The 21461-nt window shown below is 36.1% G+C and overlaps 1 protein-coding gene across 1 annotated transcript; it reads right to left on the bottom strand.

Moving 5' to 3' along the window:
- Positions 1-3880: 3880 nt before the first annotated feature.
- LOC149414350 (uncharacterized) lies at positions 3881-12313 on the bottom strand. Its single transcript, XM_089644144.1, has 4 exons — positions 12192-12313; positions 11556-11749; positions 3976-4128; positions 3881-3894 (listed from the first exon to the last, which is right to left on the bottom strand). Exons 2-4 carry the CDS (start codon positions 11707-11709, stop codon positions 3881-3883), a joined length of 321 nt encoding a protein of 106 aa, XP_089500270.1. The 5' UTR covers positions 11710-11749; positions 12192-12313.
- Between the last annotated feature and the right edge of the window lie 9148 nt (positions 12314-21461).

Genomic DNA, 21461 nt, shown 5'->3' with positions numbered 1-21461 from the left:
CCGAAGATGCGAAAAAGCTTCTATCACTTTCCAAAACACACTTTGCGACTACAGATTAAATGCGACATAACTAAAAATGTCAAACTCAAATGAAAACATAGAAAACTTATTTTTACATGTACCTACTGTGCCACCTTAGCTACCAGCTGAATAAACCACCGTAACAATAAAAATTGACTCCAGTGTTCAGTGTAATTCGCCGGACTTGAAACATGAATTCTAACTTTGATTTATTTGTACAAAATTGCTGCAAAATAATGTACCTACCAATTTAATCAAGCACATATAGATTTCCATAATAAAAATAATCCTTTCTTATTTGCTTACTCTATAGTACTATGTTTAATTTTATATATTTTATAACTACATACTTTTTATATTCTTTTTTATGTATCTTTTTTACTTTAGGGAAATCAACAGTTTACAATGTGGTTCATTAATACATATGTAATTTACCTAACTGAGAAACCAAAAACCGACCACCATAACACGGGCATGTGCCTAGCATGGTGGTCGAAAAATTCCTCAATACATGTAACTAATAATTTCATTGAAAAAAGAAACTTAAAAAAATGATGTAGAAGACTTATTGAAAAATTAAAACAAATTGGAAACCAATGAATGTTCGTAAGTTATCTATCTAAACGACAAGAACATCATTATGAATTGACCATATCCTCCATTAATCTAGCATCCCCACGACTACAAATCGCAGAGCATGCACCACCACATCAATCCCCCAGCAACATAGTGTAAAACATACCTTGGTCACGTGCAATCAGTAAGATCAACTAATCAAGGACAAAACTTACTACATAACATTTACACTAACGGACAAAACCTTTCAACAATAAATTCGAAAATTAATATTTATACCTCATGTAAAAATTATTCAAACGATTGCAACTCACGAAAATGCTTAAAACTGACAAAAAGTTTTTTTTTTATATTTAGGCATAATAATAGATCATTGGATTTATTAGATTAATTGGATGGATACAGCATATTGGACAGACTATTATAAGAATACGTAAGCTTTACTACAATTTCCTCAAACTGAGAAATATTCTTCTAAAACCAATGCTGCAAAAGGTTAACTATGCACTAGCCCAAACGATTCTCCAGTACAAAATAATAGGCTGGGAAGGAGCTTATAAAACTAACTTAGCCTGGAAGTAGTCCAAAGAACACACATTAAAATAATTCTCAAAAAACCATCAGATTATTCTACTTATTCCAGAATTATAATTAAATTATTCGAAGAATTATAAGTTTTTTAATTAAATAGAATCCATCAAAAATGGATTACTTCAAATCCACAAAGATAAACTGAATAGAGAGTAATTGAGCACCAGACCGAAAAAAAGGTAGAAATAATAATCCCGTAACTCAATATAACAACGGCACAATACCATTACACATACTCTGTTATTAAATGTTTTAACAAATTCCATAAAAAAAGTACGTATAGTAGTATTCCTAAAATTAATAACTGTTAAAAACTTAAGACGATACTCCCTTAACAAACACAAGTTATTTTAAATTAAGGAGTTATTAATTAACAGCTTGGAATATATATTATATACCTGTGGGTAAAAAAAAATATTTTTCCCTTTGTATAACATACACAGTTGCAGTGGGAACATAAAAACAGTTTTTCTCCACTGTGGGCAGCAAGTGACGCTTTAGATTTCCCTTTGTTGAACATGAATAGTTGCATTCAGGACATGAAAAAGGTTTTTGTACACTGTGAGTAAACATGTGACTTTTTAGATTCCCCTTTGTAGCATATAGATAGTTGCAGTCGGCACATGAAAAAAGTTTTTCTCTACTGTGGGTCAGCAAATGATGTTTTAGATGTCCCTTTATTGAATATGAATAGTTACAGTCTGGACATGAAAAAGGTATATCTCCACCGTGGTAAACATGTGAGTTGTTAGACTACCCTTTGTAGAACATAGATAGTTGCAGTCTGTACATGAAAAAGGTTTTTATCCGCTGTGGGTAACGATGTGAATTTTGAGATCCCCCTTTGTATCATTTAGATAGTTGCAGACAAGATTTGAAAAAGGTTTTCTCCTCTGTGGGTAAACATATGATTTTTTAGTAAATCCTTTCTCACACACGAATAGTTGCAATCGGGACATGAAAAAGGTTTTTCTACACTGTGAGTATACATGTGTACTTTTAGAGATGTCTTTGAAACACACGTGTAGTTGCAGTCGGCACATGAAAAAGGTTTTTCTCCACTGTGTGTACGCATGTGACGTTTTAAATTTGACTTTGTAAAAAATGAATAGTTGCAGTCGGGACATGAAAAAGGTTTTTCTCCACTGTGTGTAAGCATGTGCAATTTTAGATTCCCCTTTGAACGACAAAGATAGTTGCAAATGGGACATGCAAAAGGTTTCTCTCCACTGTGAGTAAGCATGTGCATTTTTATATACCCCTTTGTAGCACATAGATAGTTGCAGTCGGGACATTGAAAAGGTTTTTCTCCACTGTGGATCATCAAGTGACGTTTTAGATTTGCCTTTGTTGAACATGAATAGTTGCAGTCGGGACATGAAAAAGGTTTTTCTCCACTGTGTGTACGCATGTGCACTTTTAGATTCCCATTTAAACGACAAAGATAGTTGCAAATGGGACATGAAAAAGGTTTTTCTCCACTGTGAGTAAGCATGTGACGTTTTAGACACCCCTTTGTAGCAAATAGATAGTTGCAGTCGGGACATGAAAAAGGTTTTTCTCCACTGTGGGTCATCAAGTGACGTTTTAGATTTGCCTTTGTTGAACATGAATAGTTGCAGTCGGGACATGAAAAAGGTTTTTCTACACTGTGAGAAAACATGTGTATTTTTAGATATCTCTTTGAAGCACATGCATATTTGCAGTCGGCACATGAAAAAGGTTTTTCTCCACTGTGTGTACGCATGTGACGTTTTAAATTTGACTTTGTAAAAAATGAATAGTTGCAGTCGGGACATGAAAAAGGTTTTTCTCCACTGTGAGTAAGCATGTGACTTTTTAGACACTCCTTTGTAGCACATAGATAGTTGCAGTCGGGACATGAAAAAGGTTTTTCTCCACTGTGTGTACGCATGTGCATTTTTAGATTCCCCTTTAAACGACAACGATAGTTGCAAATGGGACATTTAAAAGGTTTTTCTCCACTGTGAGTAAGCATGTGACTTTTTAGACCCCCCTTTGTAGTACATGTATATTTGCAGTCGGCACATGAAAAAGGTTTTTCTCCACTGTGGGTCAACAAGTGATGTTTTAGATTTTGTTTTGTTGAATATAAAAAGTTGCAGTCGGCACATTGAAAAGGTTTTTCTCTACTGTGGGTCAGCAAGTGAAGTCTTAGATGACTCTTTGTTGAACATGAATAGTTGCAGTCGGGACATGAAAAAGGTTTTTCTCCACTGTGAGTTAGCATGTGACGTTTTAGAGACTCCTTAGTAGTACATAGATAGTTGCAGTCGGGACATGAAAAAGGTTTTTCTCCACTGTGGGTTATCAAGTGACGTTTTAGATTTGCCTTTGTTGAACATGAATAGTTGCAGTCGGGACATGAAAAAGGGTTTTCTACACTGTGAGAAAACATGTGTATTTTTAGACCCCCCTTTGTAGTAGATGTATATTTGCAGTCGGCACATGAAAAAGGTTTTTCTCCACTGTGGGTCAACAAGTGATGTTTAAGATTTCCCTTTGTTGAATATGAACAGTTGCAGTCGGGACATGAAAACGGTTTTACTCTACTGTGGGTGCTCAGGTGCGTTTCTAATGCTGACTTGAGAGAGCAGGTATAATTGCAATGGGAACAATAAAATCTTTTATCCCCAGGATGCTTCTTCACGTCTGATAAGTCTGAAAAAGATTATGAATAAATCTCTTGAGAACGGTAAATTCATAAAATCGCATAAATTAGGAGAGCACGAAGGAATAACTTTAACGAAACAAAGTCGCTTATACCTGCTGTGTGGGAAATTTTTTTGGAGCGCTCCAAGCATTCCTTTTTAATATCCGGAAGGTCTATGTCAATATCTGAGTAAGGATTTCCCCTTCCAAACCCTTCTCGGTGTTCAGGTTCTGTCTTGATGGTAATAGTCTCCACATTAATGCTACCTGGAGAAACAAAACAGCAATATGTACGTTGACATGCAAATACGAAAAACCTATTACATTAAAAATTACGGCCTTCCTTCTCCGAAAGGAGTTATAAGAAAACATATTGTTTTTATTAACTTATATATAAATCTGGTAGAAGCGGAATCTAAGACGGGGGGCGTATTAAATAATTAAATAAAGGACCCCAGATGTCCGCTAAAGGAATGATGCTTTAAGAAGTAAAACATTTAGTCATCTTCCTGCACTCCTTTAGAATGGATATTTGTTGGTTTAGTATATTTTCAGTGAAATAATGTTTTTGTGCATCAAGTACACGTATTTTAATGGACATGCATAACTTAAATCACGTATAGTAAAGGTTTTAACATTATAAATTGGAAATTTTGTCATCATTTTAAGTGCAGTTTGACAGTTTTCTATGAAGATACATTTTACATTTTAAAGTAAATACCAGGATAACTTATCAACGACAAGAGAGGATATTTATTGTTTTTGTGTTTAATTCGTAGAACTCCGTTTAATTTAAAAAAAAATAATAATTTAATAATATAATTATTAAGTTCTGCAAGCACTTTTTCAAAATTCGCAGAACATCTTTTAGTAAATAATCACGTCCCGCTTGGAATAAATAACCTTAAACCCTTACATATAGAAAGAATGGGCCTCAGATTAAATTTAATTGAACAATTAGAAATCAATAAAAGAACCAATATAACATTAATTAATAAAGTAAGGAAAATTAATTATTCCACGCTTCTAAGTATGTTCAGAAAACCTAAACAATAAAACACATTTAAATAAATTAATAACTGCTTCATTGTAGTGTCTGGTGTTTGCGCTCGGGTAGCTTCGGGTTCTACCGAAGATAACCGAACGGTACTAAAGGCCTCGGGTTGCATCGTCGGGTGGCGGGAAGCCATTCTGTCGCTAGACGGCCTTTAGATAACTTGTTACTTGTATTGTCAGTTTATTATATTCCGAATTAAACAACCTCCGTATATCAGAATCTACGACTATTAATAGAGATATTACCAGATCCCTATCCTCGCTAGAATACTGGAGATTAAGGGCCCAGTATTCTATCCTGTACAATATCAATACATCACAGTGGCGCAGCTTAAAAGGAGTATACGGAAACAGTTTTTTCGGATTGCCGCCAAGTCGATCTGTTTCACACCAGTGACTTGCGGAAAAAAATCTCCGGGATTTTATTGTCAAGGTGACAATAAATGGAGATAAACTGGGCATAATAAGGACAATTGGAAGTAAATAATTACGTGGCTCTGGGTAACAAAGACCAGACCAAGAATCCAGCGAAGAATAAATAACCATGTGGTCCTGGGTAACAAAGGCCAGACCGGTGGCTCTGGGTAACAAAGACCAGACAAATTTCACAGAAGAAGAAGACTTGGAATTCCGGGAAGCGGCTGGGCGCTGGACTGCATCGGCGCCGGTTCCTGGAGTCAGGTTGTCTTGTTTGTTTTCTGGAAGGTGTTATTGTTGTCGGGTGGGTTTTTTTTTTGTTGTTGTCGTTGCAATCATGGAATCGGGCGGAATTTCCAGGTTCTCCCATGTTAATGGAGATTGGAGTCTATTCCGCTTGAGGTTAGAACAGTTCCTTTTAATTCGTGATGACATAAAAACGACTAAGTTAGATGCTTCACAGAAACGCGCTTATTTGCTGAATCTTCTGGAAGCGGAGACATTAACTATTTTGATCAACTTATGTTTCCCTGCTAAAGTTACAGACGTGGCATTTGATCAGTTAATAGAATTAATTGAGAAACATTGTTCCAGACCGCGATCGGTGTTCAAGGAACGAGAAAAATTTTATCAAGCTGTAGCGTCGATATTAATCCATTGAATAATTAATAATAAACCGCTCGACCTACTTAGGTACGTACTTGCTAATTGCTACTTAGGTACGTATTTGCAGCCGAAATCAAAACAAAGCCACCTACCTGTTTCAAGACCTACTTGCCTACTCGCGACAATACTAACGCGCACTCAGTCCGGGATACTACGAGAACTCGCCAGAAGGTTCGAGTCTACGGCCTATGCATAATCGCCGCAATGTCGAAGGTTCCCGAAACACACAGTCTGTGCGAGTGCCTAGAATTTAGTTGCCATCCATCTACCTACTGCTACCGTCGGCCGTCTAGTATAAATAAGCCCGACGCAGCGAGCCAGTCAGTCAGTCATAATTTTGCCGCCAGTCTACAAGGCTCAACGAGTGATCACCCGCGCTAATCTTACTAGCGCGAAGGACAACGTACCCGGCTTCGCCCGTATCATCATGGACTCTATCGGGACATCATCATAGCGCCTCGGCCACGTCCGCGGCCAGCGCTACTCGGATTACAAGCGCCCTGGTTCCAGCGTCTCTGACCAGCGCTTCTTCCACGCTACCATGACCACCACGAGGACACGCAGCATCCTCACTGGTCTACATCGTTCCCGTTCAACCGCCTACAAGGTCCGTCGCACCTTCGGCCGTCTCGTCAGCACTGGAGTGCCTGAAGACCTACGTTCTTCGCCAGTGCCTGACCTCCATCGAGTCCCGGTCACCAGCGCCCGGCGTCGACTCACTGACCCGCGCTTGACCAGCACATCACAGCCAGCATCCGGTGTATTCTTCTGTCCTACGTCATCTCCTCGTCACGGCAACTGACTCACCAATAAACACATGTGACCTTCACAACCTTCTTTCATTTCGTGCCTCACCATTGATCCCCAAAAAGCAAAGCAATCGCATGGGGAATCGGTCAGAGATTTCGCAGTTCGTCTAAGGGGATTATCTTCCTTTTGTGAATTTGGAACGCGCTTGCCAGAAAGCTTAGCGGATGCCTTTGCAATCGGTATTTTACCAGGCCGGGCTAAGGAGAAAATTTTTCTAGAGGGAACTAAATTAACATTTAACAAGATGGAAGAGTTAGCAATAACGGTTTCAGTTTTAGACAATCTGATTCCGGAAATTAAATCTGAATTTTCCGCAGGGAATTCGGATGTGAATGCCATTTCGAATCGTTCAAATTCGCCCGGGAGACATTCGTCGCGTTTGGGAGAAACTCAAAGTTTTTCAAGGTTATCTCGTTCAAAGAGCCCCGAACCGAGTAATAAAAAATGTACGATTTGCGGTGAATATCATGTAGAAAAATATTGTAAATTCAAGAACGCAAAATGTTTTAACTGTCACAAGGTAGGGCATTTGAAGAAATTTTGTAGGAATCACAAGGTTAATCCGATTTTTGAACAATCCCAGAATAATATTATTTCATACATTAATCCGTTTAGGGCTAATGTGGTAATTAACGAAGTAAAATGTGCTGCTATGATTGATTCAGGGGCAAGCATGTCGGTCATGCCGGATTTTATTTTCAATCGTTATTTTAGAAATGTAACATTGTCACCAGATAAGCGTACTTTATCAGGATACGATGGCAAACCACTTAATCTTGTAGGTAGTGCCTGTTTTACCGTAGAATACAATAATCTTAAAAATAATTTATTATTTACTGTTGTGGTTAATGGCACGGAATTGATAGTGGGTAGGGATTTTATGGAGATTTTTAATCTGAAGATAGTTCCAGTGATGAATAATTCGGTTTCATCAATCAAGGACAAAACCGAGATGATTTACAACGAGTTTCCAGAAGTTTTTTCTCCTGGGTTGGGAAAATTCAATAAACATACAGTAGGTTTCAAAGTAAACAAGGAAGTTCGTCCTGTTTTTTTTAATGCGAGGCCGGTTCCGTTCGCTATTAAAGAGAAAATCGAGAGAGAATTAGAAGCTATGGTAGCTGATGGTATCATTTCTCCGGTAACTAGCAGCGAATACGCGTCCCCCATTGTTCCGGTAATTAAAAAGAACGGGAATGTTAGAATTTGCGTGGACTATAAGAGATCTTTAAATCTCATGTCGGATTTGGAAAGGTATCCACTCCCCTCCATAAAGGAGGTGGTTCACAAAGTTAGTTTTGGTAAAGTGTTCGCTAAACTAGATTTATCACAGGCTTACTCACAATTAGAATTAGCTGACTTTTGCAAAAAGTATACTACAATAAATACTCATCTGGGATTATTTCAATATAATAGACTGGTTTTTGGGTTTAAGTCAGCGCCAGCGATCTTCGCTAGGACTATGGCAAGTTGTCTTCAGGGGTTAAAGGGAGTTGCGTTCTATTTGGACGATATCATCATTTCGGGAGTCAACGAATTGGATTTAATGAATAATATCCGGACAGTCTGCGCTCGTTTACGAGAGTGCGGGTTGAAAGTCAACACGGATAAATGCGAATTTTTTGTGGGATCGATTGAATTTTTGGGGTATGTAATATCAGGGAACGGAATCCAACCACAGCCAAACAAGCTTGAAGCTATAAAAAACGCTCCGTATCCTACGGACGTACATAAATTGAAAAGTTTATTGGGTTTTCTAAATTTCTACCGGAATTTCATTCCTAGGATGTCATCGATACTGGAACCCTTACACAACCTTTTGAAAAAAGGGGTAGAGTGGAATTTTTCAAAAGACTGTAAAATAGCAGTCGATACCATTAAAGAATTGATGGGGAACGATACGATTCTCACAAATTATTTTCCGGACTTACCTGTAAAACTGTTTACGGACGCAAGTACATCCGGATTGGGTGCATGCTTGGTACATGTATTTAAGGACGGTACAATGCGTCCAATCGAGTTTGCTTCGCGTAGTTTAACAAGCGCTGAAAGGAAATATAGTATTTTGGATTTCGAGGCTCTGGCAATTGTATTCGGGTTAAATAAATTCTTCCAGTACCTGTTTGGAAGGGAGTTCACATTGTGCGTTGATAACATGCCATTACTAAGAATTTTAGGGGAGCATAAAAATATTCCGGTTCTTGCGGCAAACCGTTTACAGAGATATGGCATCATTCTGGCAGGGTTTTCTTACAAAACGGAATTTGTGAAATCGTGTAATAACCAGGCAGATTTCCTATCTCGGTTACCGCTGAAGGACACTGTTGAGGATTTTAATGACGATTTCGGGACTGATTTTGTTTGTTTTATTGAAAATTGTGAACATGTAAATTTTCAAGCAGTTGTGGAAGCCACCGCAGCGGATAGCGAATTACAGCTAGTCTTTAGGTATTTGCGGCAGGGCTGGCCCAAACGAGTAAATCGTGACAGCAGTATATGGAAATATTGGCTAAAAAGGAACGAACTTTCTATCGTAGAAGATTGTTTGTTTTGGCAACACAGAATAGTTATACCTTTTTCTCTCCAAAAGCAAGTGTTAGATTTATTACACAGGTTACATCTTGGTATTGTTAAAATGAAGGGAATAGCTAGAGCTTATTTTTGGTGGACAGCTCTGAACAAAGACTTGGAGGAAGTCGTTCAATCATGTTCAGATTGTGCGTTGTCAAAACAGTCACCACCAAAAAGTCAATTGACGGTTTGGCCAAATCCAGGTAAAGCTTGGAGTAGGGTACACGTAGATTACTGTGGGCCTTTAGCGGGGAAGATGTTCCTTGTGGTGTGTGACTCATTCTCGAAATGGTTGGACTGTATTGAAGTACAGAAGGCAGATTCATCTCATACGATTTTGGAATTGAGGAAAATTTTTTCTAATTTTGGCAACCCTGAGTTAATTGTGTCTGACAATGGCTCAGTTTTTACAAGTGAGGAATTTAGAGGGTTCTTAAAGGAGAACAATATTAAACTTATGACTTCTCCTGTGAAACACCCCCAGTCAAACGGATTGGCGGAAAACGCTGTTAAAACTTCGAAAACGTTCCTCAAGAAACTGTTAGTAAACGGTAAATTCCCACTAAATTTTAATGTCAAGTTATTAAATTTTTTAATGGACTATAGAAATTCTTTGCATTGCTCGACAGGTATTGAACCAGCAGTACTGTTATTAGGAAGGAGGCTGCGTTCTACTTTCGACAATTTAATTCCAGTGAAAAATGGGGATGAGTTTTCGGGAAAAGTCAAGCAAGCAAACGTTAACATTTCTAAAGCTCAATCTGATCAGGTTAAGTTTTACAAAGGGGTTAAAACCAGGGTTTTTAAAGTTGGACAAAAGTGTTTAACAAAAGATTATCGTCAGGATAATAAAGTAGTTTGGGCTAAGGGAGTAGTCTCTAGAAAGCTAGGTAAAAAAGTTTATATTATTAAGATAGAGAACACAGATGTGACATGGAAGAGACATGTCGACCAAATGAGGGAAATGTCAGTGAGCTGGAAGGAAGATGGCAATAGTGCACAGCATCCCGCGTCTGAAATTTCGAGGAATGAGCCTCAGGAGTTAGAGACTTCAACCTTATTGCGTGGATTCACTGGTTTTCTTCCTGATTTCAGGTTGGCGGCAGAGGAGGTGGTGTCGGAGCAGACACAGGCCCGGCAACAGAGACCATGGTCGGGGAGATTGCGGCCAAGACGCGAGACACCCACATCTTCCAGAGGAAACGGGGCAACTTGACCCAGGCACCGCGGTTGTTAGTCTTAGGGTTATTTGTTAGCAAAATGTAATAACTTCACTTGTTGTAATAACTGCATAGCGCAGCTCTGTTAGAAATCTCTGTGGATCTGCACAATTGGTTTAATCGTGTTTGTGCATAAATATTTTAAATTTCTAAGTTGGCTATCTTTCAAAATCATTGTTAAAACCAAATGTAATATAAAATGAATATCTATGTTGTGATTTATATATGTAAAATATTTATGTTGGTTTGTAAGTGGCTTCAGAGTTGAAGGAGGGAAGGTGTAGTGTCTGGTGTTTGCGCTCGGGTAGCTTCGGGTTCTACCGAAGATAACCGAACGGTACTAAAGGCCTCGGGTTGCATCGTCGGGTGGCGGGAAGCCATTCTGTCGCTAGACGGCCTTTAGATAACTTGTTACTTGTATTGTCAGTTTATTATATTCCGAATTAAACAACCTCCGTATATCAGAATCTACGACTATTAATAGAGATATTACCAGATCCCTATCCTCGCTAGAATACTGGAGATTAAGGGCCCAGTATTCTATCCTGTACAATATCAATACATCACATTCATCATTATTAAATAATTAAGATAACATTAATGTGGGAAAACAGACTTCAAAATACCCCCACAGAATATGAATTCACAATTATTTTATCAGTAAATCAGTTTAACCGGTAATAAATCATTTTAAATGCGGAGGGGGTAAAATAGAATCATATTAATAAGTTGTCTAAAGGTGGCTCAAACCACAGTTTGAAAATGGACTTGAAAACCGAAACAGCTGTAAGAATAAAAAAACCAAAAAATACTTGCAGAAATTAATAATTATATTATTAAATTTGATTTTTATTAAATTAAAAAAAAAGACAAGAGAGGACGCCATAAAGAATGATATATGTGGTGTCTGCGAATCATTCCGAAACGGGAAATTTACTAAATAGTACATCTTACTGGTTGTCGGAGTACTCTCCGCATACTGCAAATATTCCTTCTTCACATCCGGGAGGATGATATCTATACACGTATACGGCATTCCAGCTCCACACTCTTCCTGGGACCCTGGATCCTCCTTGATGGAAACATTCCCTGGGTTCGGAAGATCCATGGCCTTCTTTTACTTGGTACCAGATTAAAATAAATCAAACCTGAAACAATATTAAACAACTGATCCTATTTACCAGTGGTTAAAACAACTTAAAAGTAATCATTTTCAGTTGGAACGAAATATTCAAAACCTCGGTGGTGAACTCGACCACTTAATAAAACAATAAATATCATAGACGATTATTTGACCTAGGCATCAAAGATGTCAAATATTTCAGTTTTGTCTGTCATATGACTAAGTTAAAGTGTTATCGCATAAAGCAAACAATGCTTACAGGTGTCCTGTTGACAGTTTGTTTTTTACGCTTACTTTGCGAGTCATTCAATTACATGGAATGACTCGCATAATAAATTATCTTCATATATTATGAATTTACTGGTCATGGTGATTTAAATACGAGCTAGAATTATGTTTGTAATTTATAACCGTGCGGGAAAAACATATGCATGATAAAAATAGGATTAAAATGTATTATATCTCACGGCCGCTTTCACCAATAAAACAATAGAAGAGAGACCGCTCAGTTCCAATTAAGAACTAAATCCAATGTTGGCTTCAAAAATACACAAACTTGACTGGCAGTAAATATACTTAGGGGGGGGGGGGGGGCAGATTGATTCACGGGGCACATTGGTACAGTATCTATATCTCAAAACCGAAAAACGCTACACAGTCCGGCACATCACTAGAATGCTCAAGGACATTCACAAGAATGACAGTTGTGACACCGCTCGCCGCCAGTTTGCCGTTTGGCCTCAACGGATGGAGGGAGGTTTTTCTTCCATAGAATCTACAGAATTAAGATAAAAGTTTTGTGTTTGTGATTAAATCTCAGTCAAGATTTCAATTTGTCAACTAGCGAACACGCCTGGGAAAACATAAATGATAGCAGATTCTACTCAATTTGCTAATATATAAATATGTCACGGTACAATTTATATTGAATATGAATTGGTTCTATAACAAGTCAATTTACCGCCCCATGAGATAACGAACTCTGTTTTGTACAAACCTGAAAATAGAGTTACTCACCTAGTTATAAGTCTTCTTAGGACAGCTTCCATTGGGGCTTAGTCTGTTATATGATACTTCTCAGACTGTCTGTTAGTGTTAATGTTATGTCAGAAGTTTAGCCCGAGTTTAATGATAGGTGATTGTCATCTAACCATTAATTCAAACTGTTTATATCTTCATTCGTAATGTCTAATGTTCTTCAGGCTATAGCTAGAGATAACCACCTTAACCAAAATCCAAAATAAATACTTAAAAAAAAAAAATCATTATTCCGCCAAAGAGGAATAATGATTTTACCCGTCTCTAACTTTTTGCATCTATCGGTTTTTTGTTAAATTAAATATGCAAGCATTACTGTTGATGGCATAATGCTTGTCTATGACTTCATTATTGTATATGTAAAACTAACCTAATTTGTTGACACACCCGTTTTTCAGCGCCAATCGGCCAGTCGCATCACCCGGTTTTTACTCTCTAATTCTACTTTAGCTCGCTTACACTGTTGAGCCCACGAAGTTAAATTTATCTTCCCACACTTGTCATATTTATTAGTAAGTGCTAATGCTTTTATTAATCACGCTAATCATTTTGGTAGCGGCCGTTATCGGTACACTAAGTTAGCGGATTAGCGGACCTTATAAAAGCTTTACCGGTTCAAATTTACTTATGGTTATAGTTATGATGTGTTATCCGACTATTAACAACGGATCTTTCAACAGATTTCAAATGTCAACTTCAAGGTCAAGATAGTCACAATATGTGTATTCCTATTTCCGAATATGAGTTTCGCATAAGATATCATTGTTTTGACAGAATATTCCAACTAAACAAAATATTAAGCTAATTTAAAATAGGGTTCTGTTACAACTGTGTTCTATTTTAGATATATATTTGATTGGGCTTGAACCAATTACCAAACCCTACGACAGCGGTGTAATGGATCTAGTAAATCCCGAAACTGTTTCCATAACGACGGAACCAGGGCCCCAGGAAGAAGGCGGAGGAGAAATGCCGTACACGTATATGGATTTCGACCTCCCAGATGTGAAGAAGGAATGTTTGCGATATGCGGAGAGTACACAGACAGCCAGTTAGTTTCATTGCTTATGTAAAATATATTGTATGTTATTATTTCAAGTCTATTGTGGATTTCCATGGCGATAGAACAAAATTTGCTTGTTAACGCCACACGTGTAATAACTGCTCTCAAGCTCTTGGTGTAATAATATGTTGTGTGGCTAAGGGTCGAAAGGAGAGGATGCATATAGAGAGGTGAAAGGGGGGATGTAGCTGGCTATTCAGATTTCAATTAATGTTTAAATTCTGAATTGTTTATATTACACCAAGGCGATTCCGAGAATATCTCTCGTGCCACAACGTGCCACAAGAATAAATAGTGAAATATCATGTATCGATCAAAAAAAAAATTGCTTGCGCACGCTTGGATTTTATCATTTCGTTGACTTAAAACAATTCCATACTGGTGCTCTGGAGCAAATGCCTGTTCCTTCCCGAAGCGGACGGTAATCGGATAAATCGTCACAATGATAATTCTAAGAAGATAATTCTGGAGCAAATGCCTGTTCCATCCTGAAGCGGACATCCGGGGTCATTCTTATTAATTTCCTTAAAATAACCTTGAACTCTTTTCACCTGATTCTCACTTCTGCAAGGTTAATCATTGATATTTTTTATCGTGAATATTTGAATTAAAAAAAAAGTGTTGTTTAACATTGATTATCAATATAGGTACATGTTGTTTTATAGTTTCCATTAATGTGGAAACTGTTACTTTCAAGGCGGAACTCAGACGCCGAGAAGATAATGATGAGGGATCCCCTTGTATGGAAATCGACATAGACCTGCCGGATGTTAAAAGGGAATGCTTAGAACGCGTTGAAAGAATTGGCCAGTCCGGTAAAAACAATTTCTTTTCTGTTAATAATTTCTGCATTCTTATTTTGTTAACATTTTAATCAAGTTTCTGTGATTTCTTGCGCTAAGTGTAGATATTATTAAGTCGTATTCCTTAATAATCATATAACTTTATTTTTACTATAGATCTGAAGATGCATCCTGCGGGAAAACAATTATTTTCTACTCATTGTACCTATTCCAATTCTCATAAGTCGTCTTTCAAAAGGCGCTTACGCACCCGTACAGGAAAAAAACATTTTTCATGGTCCGAATGCAACTACTCATGTTCTCTGAAGGGCATTCACACGAGCCACATGCTGACTCACAGTGAAGAAAAACCTTTTACATGTTTGGAGTGCAATTATGCATCTTCTCAAAAAAGCAATCTGACGAGACACATTCGGACCCACAGTCGAAAAAAACCTTTTTCATGTTCTGAGTGCAGCTATGCATCTTCTATAAAAAGCAATCTGACGATACACATTCGGACTCACAGTGGAGAAAAACCTTTTTCATGTTCTAAGTGCTACAATTCGTATTCTCTAAAAAGCCATCTGACGAGACACATTCTGACTCACAGTGGAGAAAAACCTTTTTCATGTTCTGAGTGCAGCTATGCATCTTCTATAAAAAGCAATCTTACGGCACACATTCGGACTCACAGTGGAGAAAAACCTTTTTCATGTTCTGAGTGCTACAATTCGTTTTCTCTTAAAGGCCATCTGACGAGACACATTCTGACTCACAGTGAAGAAAAATCTTTTTCATGTTCCGAGTGCAACTATTCATTTACTCAAAAACCTTATCTGACGAAACACATGCTGACTCACAGTGGAGAAAAACCCTTTTCGTGTTCTGAGTGTAGCTTTGCATCTTTTATAAAAAGCAATCTGACGATACACATTCGGACTCACAGTGGAGAAAAACCTTTTTCATGTTCTGAGTGTAATTATGCATCTTCTCGAAGGAGTCATCTGACGACCCACAAGCTGACTCACAGTGGAGAAAAACCTTTTACATGTTCTGAGTGCAATTATGCATCTTCTCAAAGGGGCTCTCTGAAGAAACACATGATGACTCACAGTGGAGAAAAACCTTTTGAGTGTTCTGAGTGCAGCTATGCATCTCTTACAAAAAGGAATCTGACAAGACACATTCGGACTCACAGTGGAGAAAAACCTTTTTCATGTTCCGAATGCAATCATGCATGTTCTCAGAAAAGTAATCTGAAGAGACACATGCTGACTCACAGTGGAGAAAAAGCTTTTTCTTGTTCCGATTGAAACTATACATGTTCTCGAAAAGGAGATTTGTGGACACGTTAAAATTCATGGAATATTCAGGAAATGAGTTTTCATTATCCAAATGCAACTATTAATATTCTCGAAAGGGTTTTATAACGAACGACATGCTGACTCACAGTTAAAATATCCGTAAAACATTTTTTAATTGAGAATTTCAATCACACAAATACTAACAACATTCTCTTTGAAATTCAAAATAAAAGTACACACGCAAGAAGTTGCAAACGTTAGTAAAGCTTAGGCTTAAAAGCTTTATTTTATTTAATATTCTCAAAAGCAACCCCGACTCTCACACACCTTGTACATCTTAGAACATTACAAGTGTATCTTAATTTCCATTAGAAAATTACAATACGGTCAACGATAACGAAACGATGGTGCCATCCAATTGGTCGCGGATTAGTGAAACCTGAACTCAACCACCGACATTTCACAAAAAATCATAAATATCCAGTCCAAGCTATCCTGCTTTAATAGCCTGAATCGATAAAACTTTACTACATCGCAAGCAATTTGCTGACATTCGAAGTGAACTCGAAATGGGGATATATAACGATGAAACTGATCTCACAAACAAATATATACATCCACTATCGAAACAAACTAATAACAGCAAACTATGACCCTAAAAGCGTATGCTCAATTCTGAGGGAAAGTACTCATTCACAGAAGAACAAAGATGATACCATAAAAAAATTACTTATTGATGATGAAGAAGTCTACTTCCACGACAATCCTACACATGTCCTCAATTATATATATATACTCCTACACATATACACACTCACTGACCAATAGGATGCATGATCTGGGCAACAAGTATGGGAGTGCTATTGATTTATTTATTGACTCCATTATTTATAGAATTAAGCCTTATCTACACCAACACTTTGTTGAATCCTACAAATTAGAGTAGCGTTGGTAAATTAGTTATAATGATTTGTCTTGTATGTAGTGTTGTTGTAATTTCTTTTTTACTTTATGTTACTCTTACGTTTTACTAATATTGCTTCATATTTTTTAATATTTTCTCAATGGATTACATCTATTTACTTTATTTATGTACACTGCATCATGTATCACTTCTATGTCAAAGCCTTTTTAGGCGTATATATATATAAATAAATAAATAAATATTAACAAACACTACAGAAACATTGGAGCTAACCTAGCTGAATATATCAAAAACACGTCACCTCTCAGAGACATTCAGGAACCTCAAAACGATGCAACTAACATCAACAATGAAAATATTAACAGAAACTTTACATTTCGAAATTTTATACTTGAAGATACCAACAAAATAATTCAAACATTAAAGAATAACACAACCACGGGACCTGATGGTGTAGACTCTAAAACTATCATAACATTAAGCCAACAACTACTTAAACCACTCACATACTTAATTAATGTCTTAAAGAAGGAATTTTTCCTAGCTTAAAAAGGTCTTGTTATTCCAATTTTTAAATCAGGACCATAAAATAACGTAAACAACTACAGACCTATTACGCTACTAAATACCATTTCGAAAATTCTTGAAAAAACTATAAAAAAACAACTTCAACACTATATGGAAACAAAACAAATACTATCGATAAACCAACATGGCTTTAGGAAAAACAGGACCACAGAACATGCAATAGCTGATGTGACGGACTTTATAACACATAATCTTGACGCTAAGAAACAAGTTATTTCTATTTACTTAGATCTATGTAAGGCCTTCGACACAATTTAACACGAAAAAGTTTTTATAAAATTAAAAAAAACATTGGCATTGATGGAGTAGAATTCGTCTTAATTAAAAGCTTTATGTCTGACAGAACGCAACAAGTTAAAATTGACAACAAGACAAGTAAACCACTTTTAATTACATACGGAGTCCGACAGGGAAGTGTACTTGGCCCTTTATTATTCCTCATCTACATAAATCAACTCTGTGTCATTAAAATTGAAGGTAAAATCGTGACCTTCGCTGACGATACAGTTCTTCTGTGTCAAGCAGCCACATGGAAAGATGTATTTATAATAGCCGAAAAAAGTTTATCAGTTGTCAAAATATGGCTAAACGGTAATACTCTTACCATTAATACAATTAAAACAAAATACATCACACACAGTATAACACGAAAAGGCCAACCTCCAACTAACATAGACCTATTTCTACATGACAGTGAACAAACTTCATTCAATTGCCAATGCGAACGTTTAGAAAGGTAAAACAAATAAAATACCTAGGGGTTATTATTGATACACACTTACGCTAGACTGACCACATTACTTTCATCACTAATAAACTAAAACGCGTCATGTACTTATTGAAGTCCATCAAAAACATTTTCCCTCTAACAATATTCAGATCCATATATTTTGCACTTTGTCAATCCATTGCCACATATGGAATACTAGCTTGGGGAAATGCTACAAGAATGACAACTGACCCAATTCAAAAATATTCAAAAGGCGATAATTTAAATAATCCTAAAAGTACCACTCGACACAGAATCAAGCGAAATTTACAAAATATTAGAAGTCTTGTCAATAGGACAACTTTATGCCAAATCTGCATTACTACACCTCCTCCAACACAAATTCCATACTCCAATTCAATCAAAAACCTCGTTAAAACCAGATCCTTAACAAATAAAACACTAAACATACCGATAACACACACCACACACGGACAAAGTCACTTTCAATACTACGCTACTAAACTGTTTAATTGTAAGCCCATTACTCTGAAGCAACTACTAACTGCAAATACATCCGCAAACATTCACAAAAAACCTAGCACAACCTGGATCAAAAATCAAGATATTTTATTTTTTCAAAACATAATAACTCCAAACCAAACATAACTAAACCATAAAAAGTGTAAACACGTTTTTCGAGATTTTACCAACTATACTCTCACTTAGAATACAAATATATGCACTTAGGGGCAACTGCTGTACCTATGGACGGTTGTACCTATTGACACTATGCATATTTCACAAACTGTACAACCTAAAATTACAAAAAAAAATATTATCTTGTAGTAATTTTGTTATATGGCAACACTGACTAACGGCAATTTCTCTTCTGTCCCAACTTGGAAAGCGCAGCAAACTACAATATATATTTTTTTAAATTTAGTTAATTACCATATTGAAACGGTTTTTCCTAATACCCGAATCACAAATTTCGATATGTATTTAGTTTTACTTGAGAAATAACATATCATATAAAAAAAGTTTAAGTTAAAAGGTTTAAATATTGACGATATTTAAACCTTTTTAGTAGATTATCTTAGCCATTATAACAATTTTAGGTTATAATGTCAAAATTGCATCTGTGGACAACACGATGATTGTACCTGTGGACTGTCCACAGGTACAATCAATATATAATTTTAAAGTTTAAGAATTTATTTTGTTTCTATTTCCAGTGCATATATAGTGCGTATATGTCCATTCCCTAAGGCACCACCCAGGAAGACAGAAAAACGAGGACGAAAACCTGGTAGGACTAGAATACTGACAGACACTCCCGAAAAAAATGAGATAATGAACGCATCTATAAAAAGAAATCACAATAAAATAAAGGCTAATATAAGGGAAGGAAAAAATAAAGCTTCTAGGGTTAAAGAGGGTTCAAAAGGTCCCATCATCAAAGATAAAACATTAATTGATTTAGACAAGCCCAGCACCAGCAAGATTAAAATAATAAGCGGTGTTACGCTTGTTATATGCACTGTTTATAGACAATATAAAAACAAAATTAACATCCTGACATGTAACTTATGCCAAGGTTATTATCACTCTAAGTGTGTTCCGTGCACACAAAGATTCAGATTCAGATGACGAGAATCCTTTCATATGCCAGAGATGCTATATACTATCTGAAGATACTGATGGAGATCAGGATAGTATTGATTTGGAAGAGTTATACAGAGCTGCATGTGATGCTAATAAATAAGACTATTTAACGGACTGCACACCATTAAAATGTTATTATTATTACTTGTTAAGTTAAGACAATTTCTTTCTTATATTTATTTATTTTTTGTTTGTTAATATTATTATTGACCACAAGTACAATTTGGCAATGGTGCCACAGAAATCAAATTTGAACTTAATGATCATCAATAAAATAATTCTGAAGGTTATTCTAAAAGTCCCATTACGAACGAATACTGATTTTATTTTTAAGACACTTAGGACGGGTTGTTTCGGAGAATTTGAACAATTCATCAAATTTCAACGTTCATTTTCAAGTTCTGTGAAAGATTTTTTCAAGTTCTGTTTTTATTTCAGCTTTGTCAAGCAACTAGCCTACAATGATATAATAACAGAACTTGAATAGGACTTTCACAGAACCCGAAAATGAACGTTGAAAATTGATGAATTGTTCAAATTCTCCGAAACAACCCGTCCTAAATGTTCCAAGTCAGAAAAAATTATATTCAAAAAATATCCTGCTTCATCAATTTAAAAATACCTATATGTATGAAGAACGAACAAGCACTAGAGCCTTGAGACATTCACATGTAAAATCTTTTAACATCCCAGTTTGTCAAACCTCTTATGGACAAAAAAGCTTTATACAATGCTATTAAGCTATTCAATTCTCTACCTAATGACATTTAAATTTTCAAACATTCACTTGAATGTTTAAAAACATTCTACACTTCTTTAGTAAGAAGCCAGGTAGAGTATAATTCGCCTATTTGGTCCCCATTGTATAAAACGCATTCTGACAATATTGAAAGGGTACAGCACAAATTTCTAAGATTTATTAACTTTAAACTGAATATTCCAAATATTAACTATTTTCTTTTGATGAAACAACTTAACTTAATAACGCTATCAGATAGGCTGATAATCTCTGACCTTGTACTTTTAAATAAAATTATTAATAATTCCATTGACAACCCTGAAATTCTCGCCAAAATAAAATTGTACGTACCGACTAGAAATACGAGGAAAAGTGCTACATTTTTCTGTGACAATTTTAAAACCAACTATGAAGCTCATACATCTATAAATAGACTACATAATTTTGGCAATAAATTTGGGAATATTGTAGACCTGCTTAAAGATTCCATATTAGTTATAAAACTAAATCTTTTTAATCATTTTACTGAGATGTATGAATTCACAACTCTGTAGTGAATACACTTTTGTTTTTATATGTATATGTTCCTTAATACATATTTAGCTTTCCATAATCCACACTATTAATTTGAATTTACCTTAATTTAATCAAAAATCATAATTTATTGTAAACTATGTAACACAACTGTATTACTGAGATGTATGAATTCATAACTCTGTAGTGAATACACTTTTGTTTTTATATGTATATGTTCCAATACATATTTAGCTTTCCGTAATCCACACTATTAATTTGAATTAACCTTAATTTAATCAAAAATTATAATTTATTGTAAACTATGTAACACAACTGTATTACTTGTTAACTACTTTTGTAAAAGCCCATTAGGGCGTAAATAAATAAATTAAAAACCCACAA

Source organism: Hesperophylax consimilis, chromosome 20 (genome assembly GCF_061612785.1).
Source record: "Hesperophylax consimilis isolate HC1 chromosome 20, BYU_Hcon_1.0, whole genome shotgun sequence".
NCBI classification, from domain to species: domain Eukaryota; kingdom Metazoa; phylum Arthropoda; class Insecta; order Trichoptera; family Limnephilidae; genus Hesperophylax; species Hesperophylax consimilis.
Note: the sequence above shows the minus strand (reverse complement) of the source record. Positions and strands in the feature narration are given on the sequence as shown.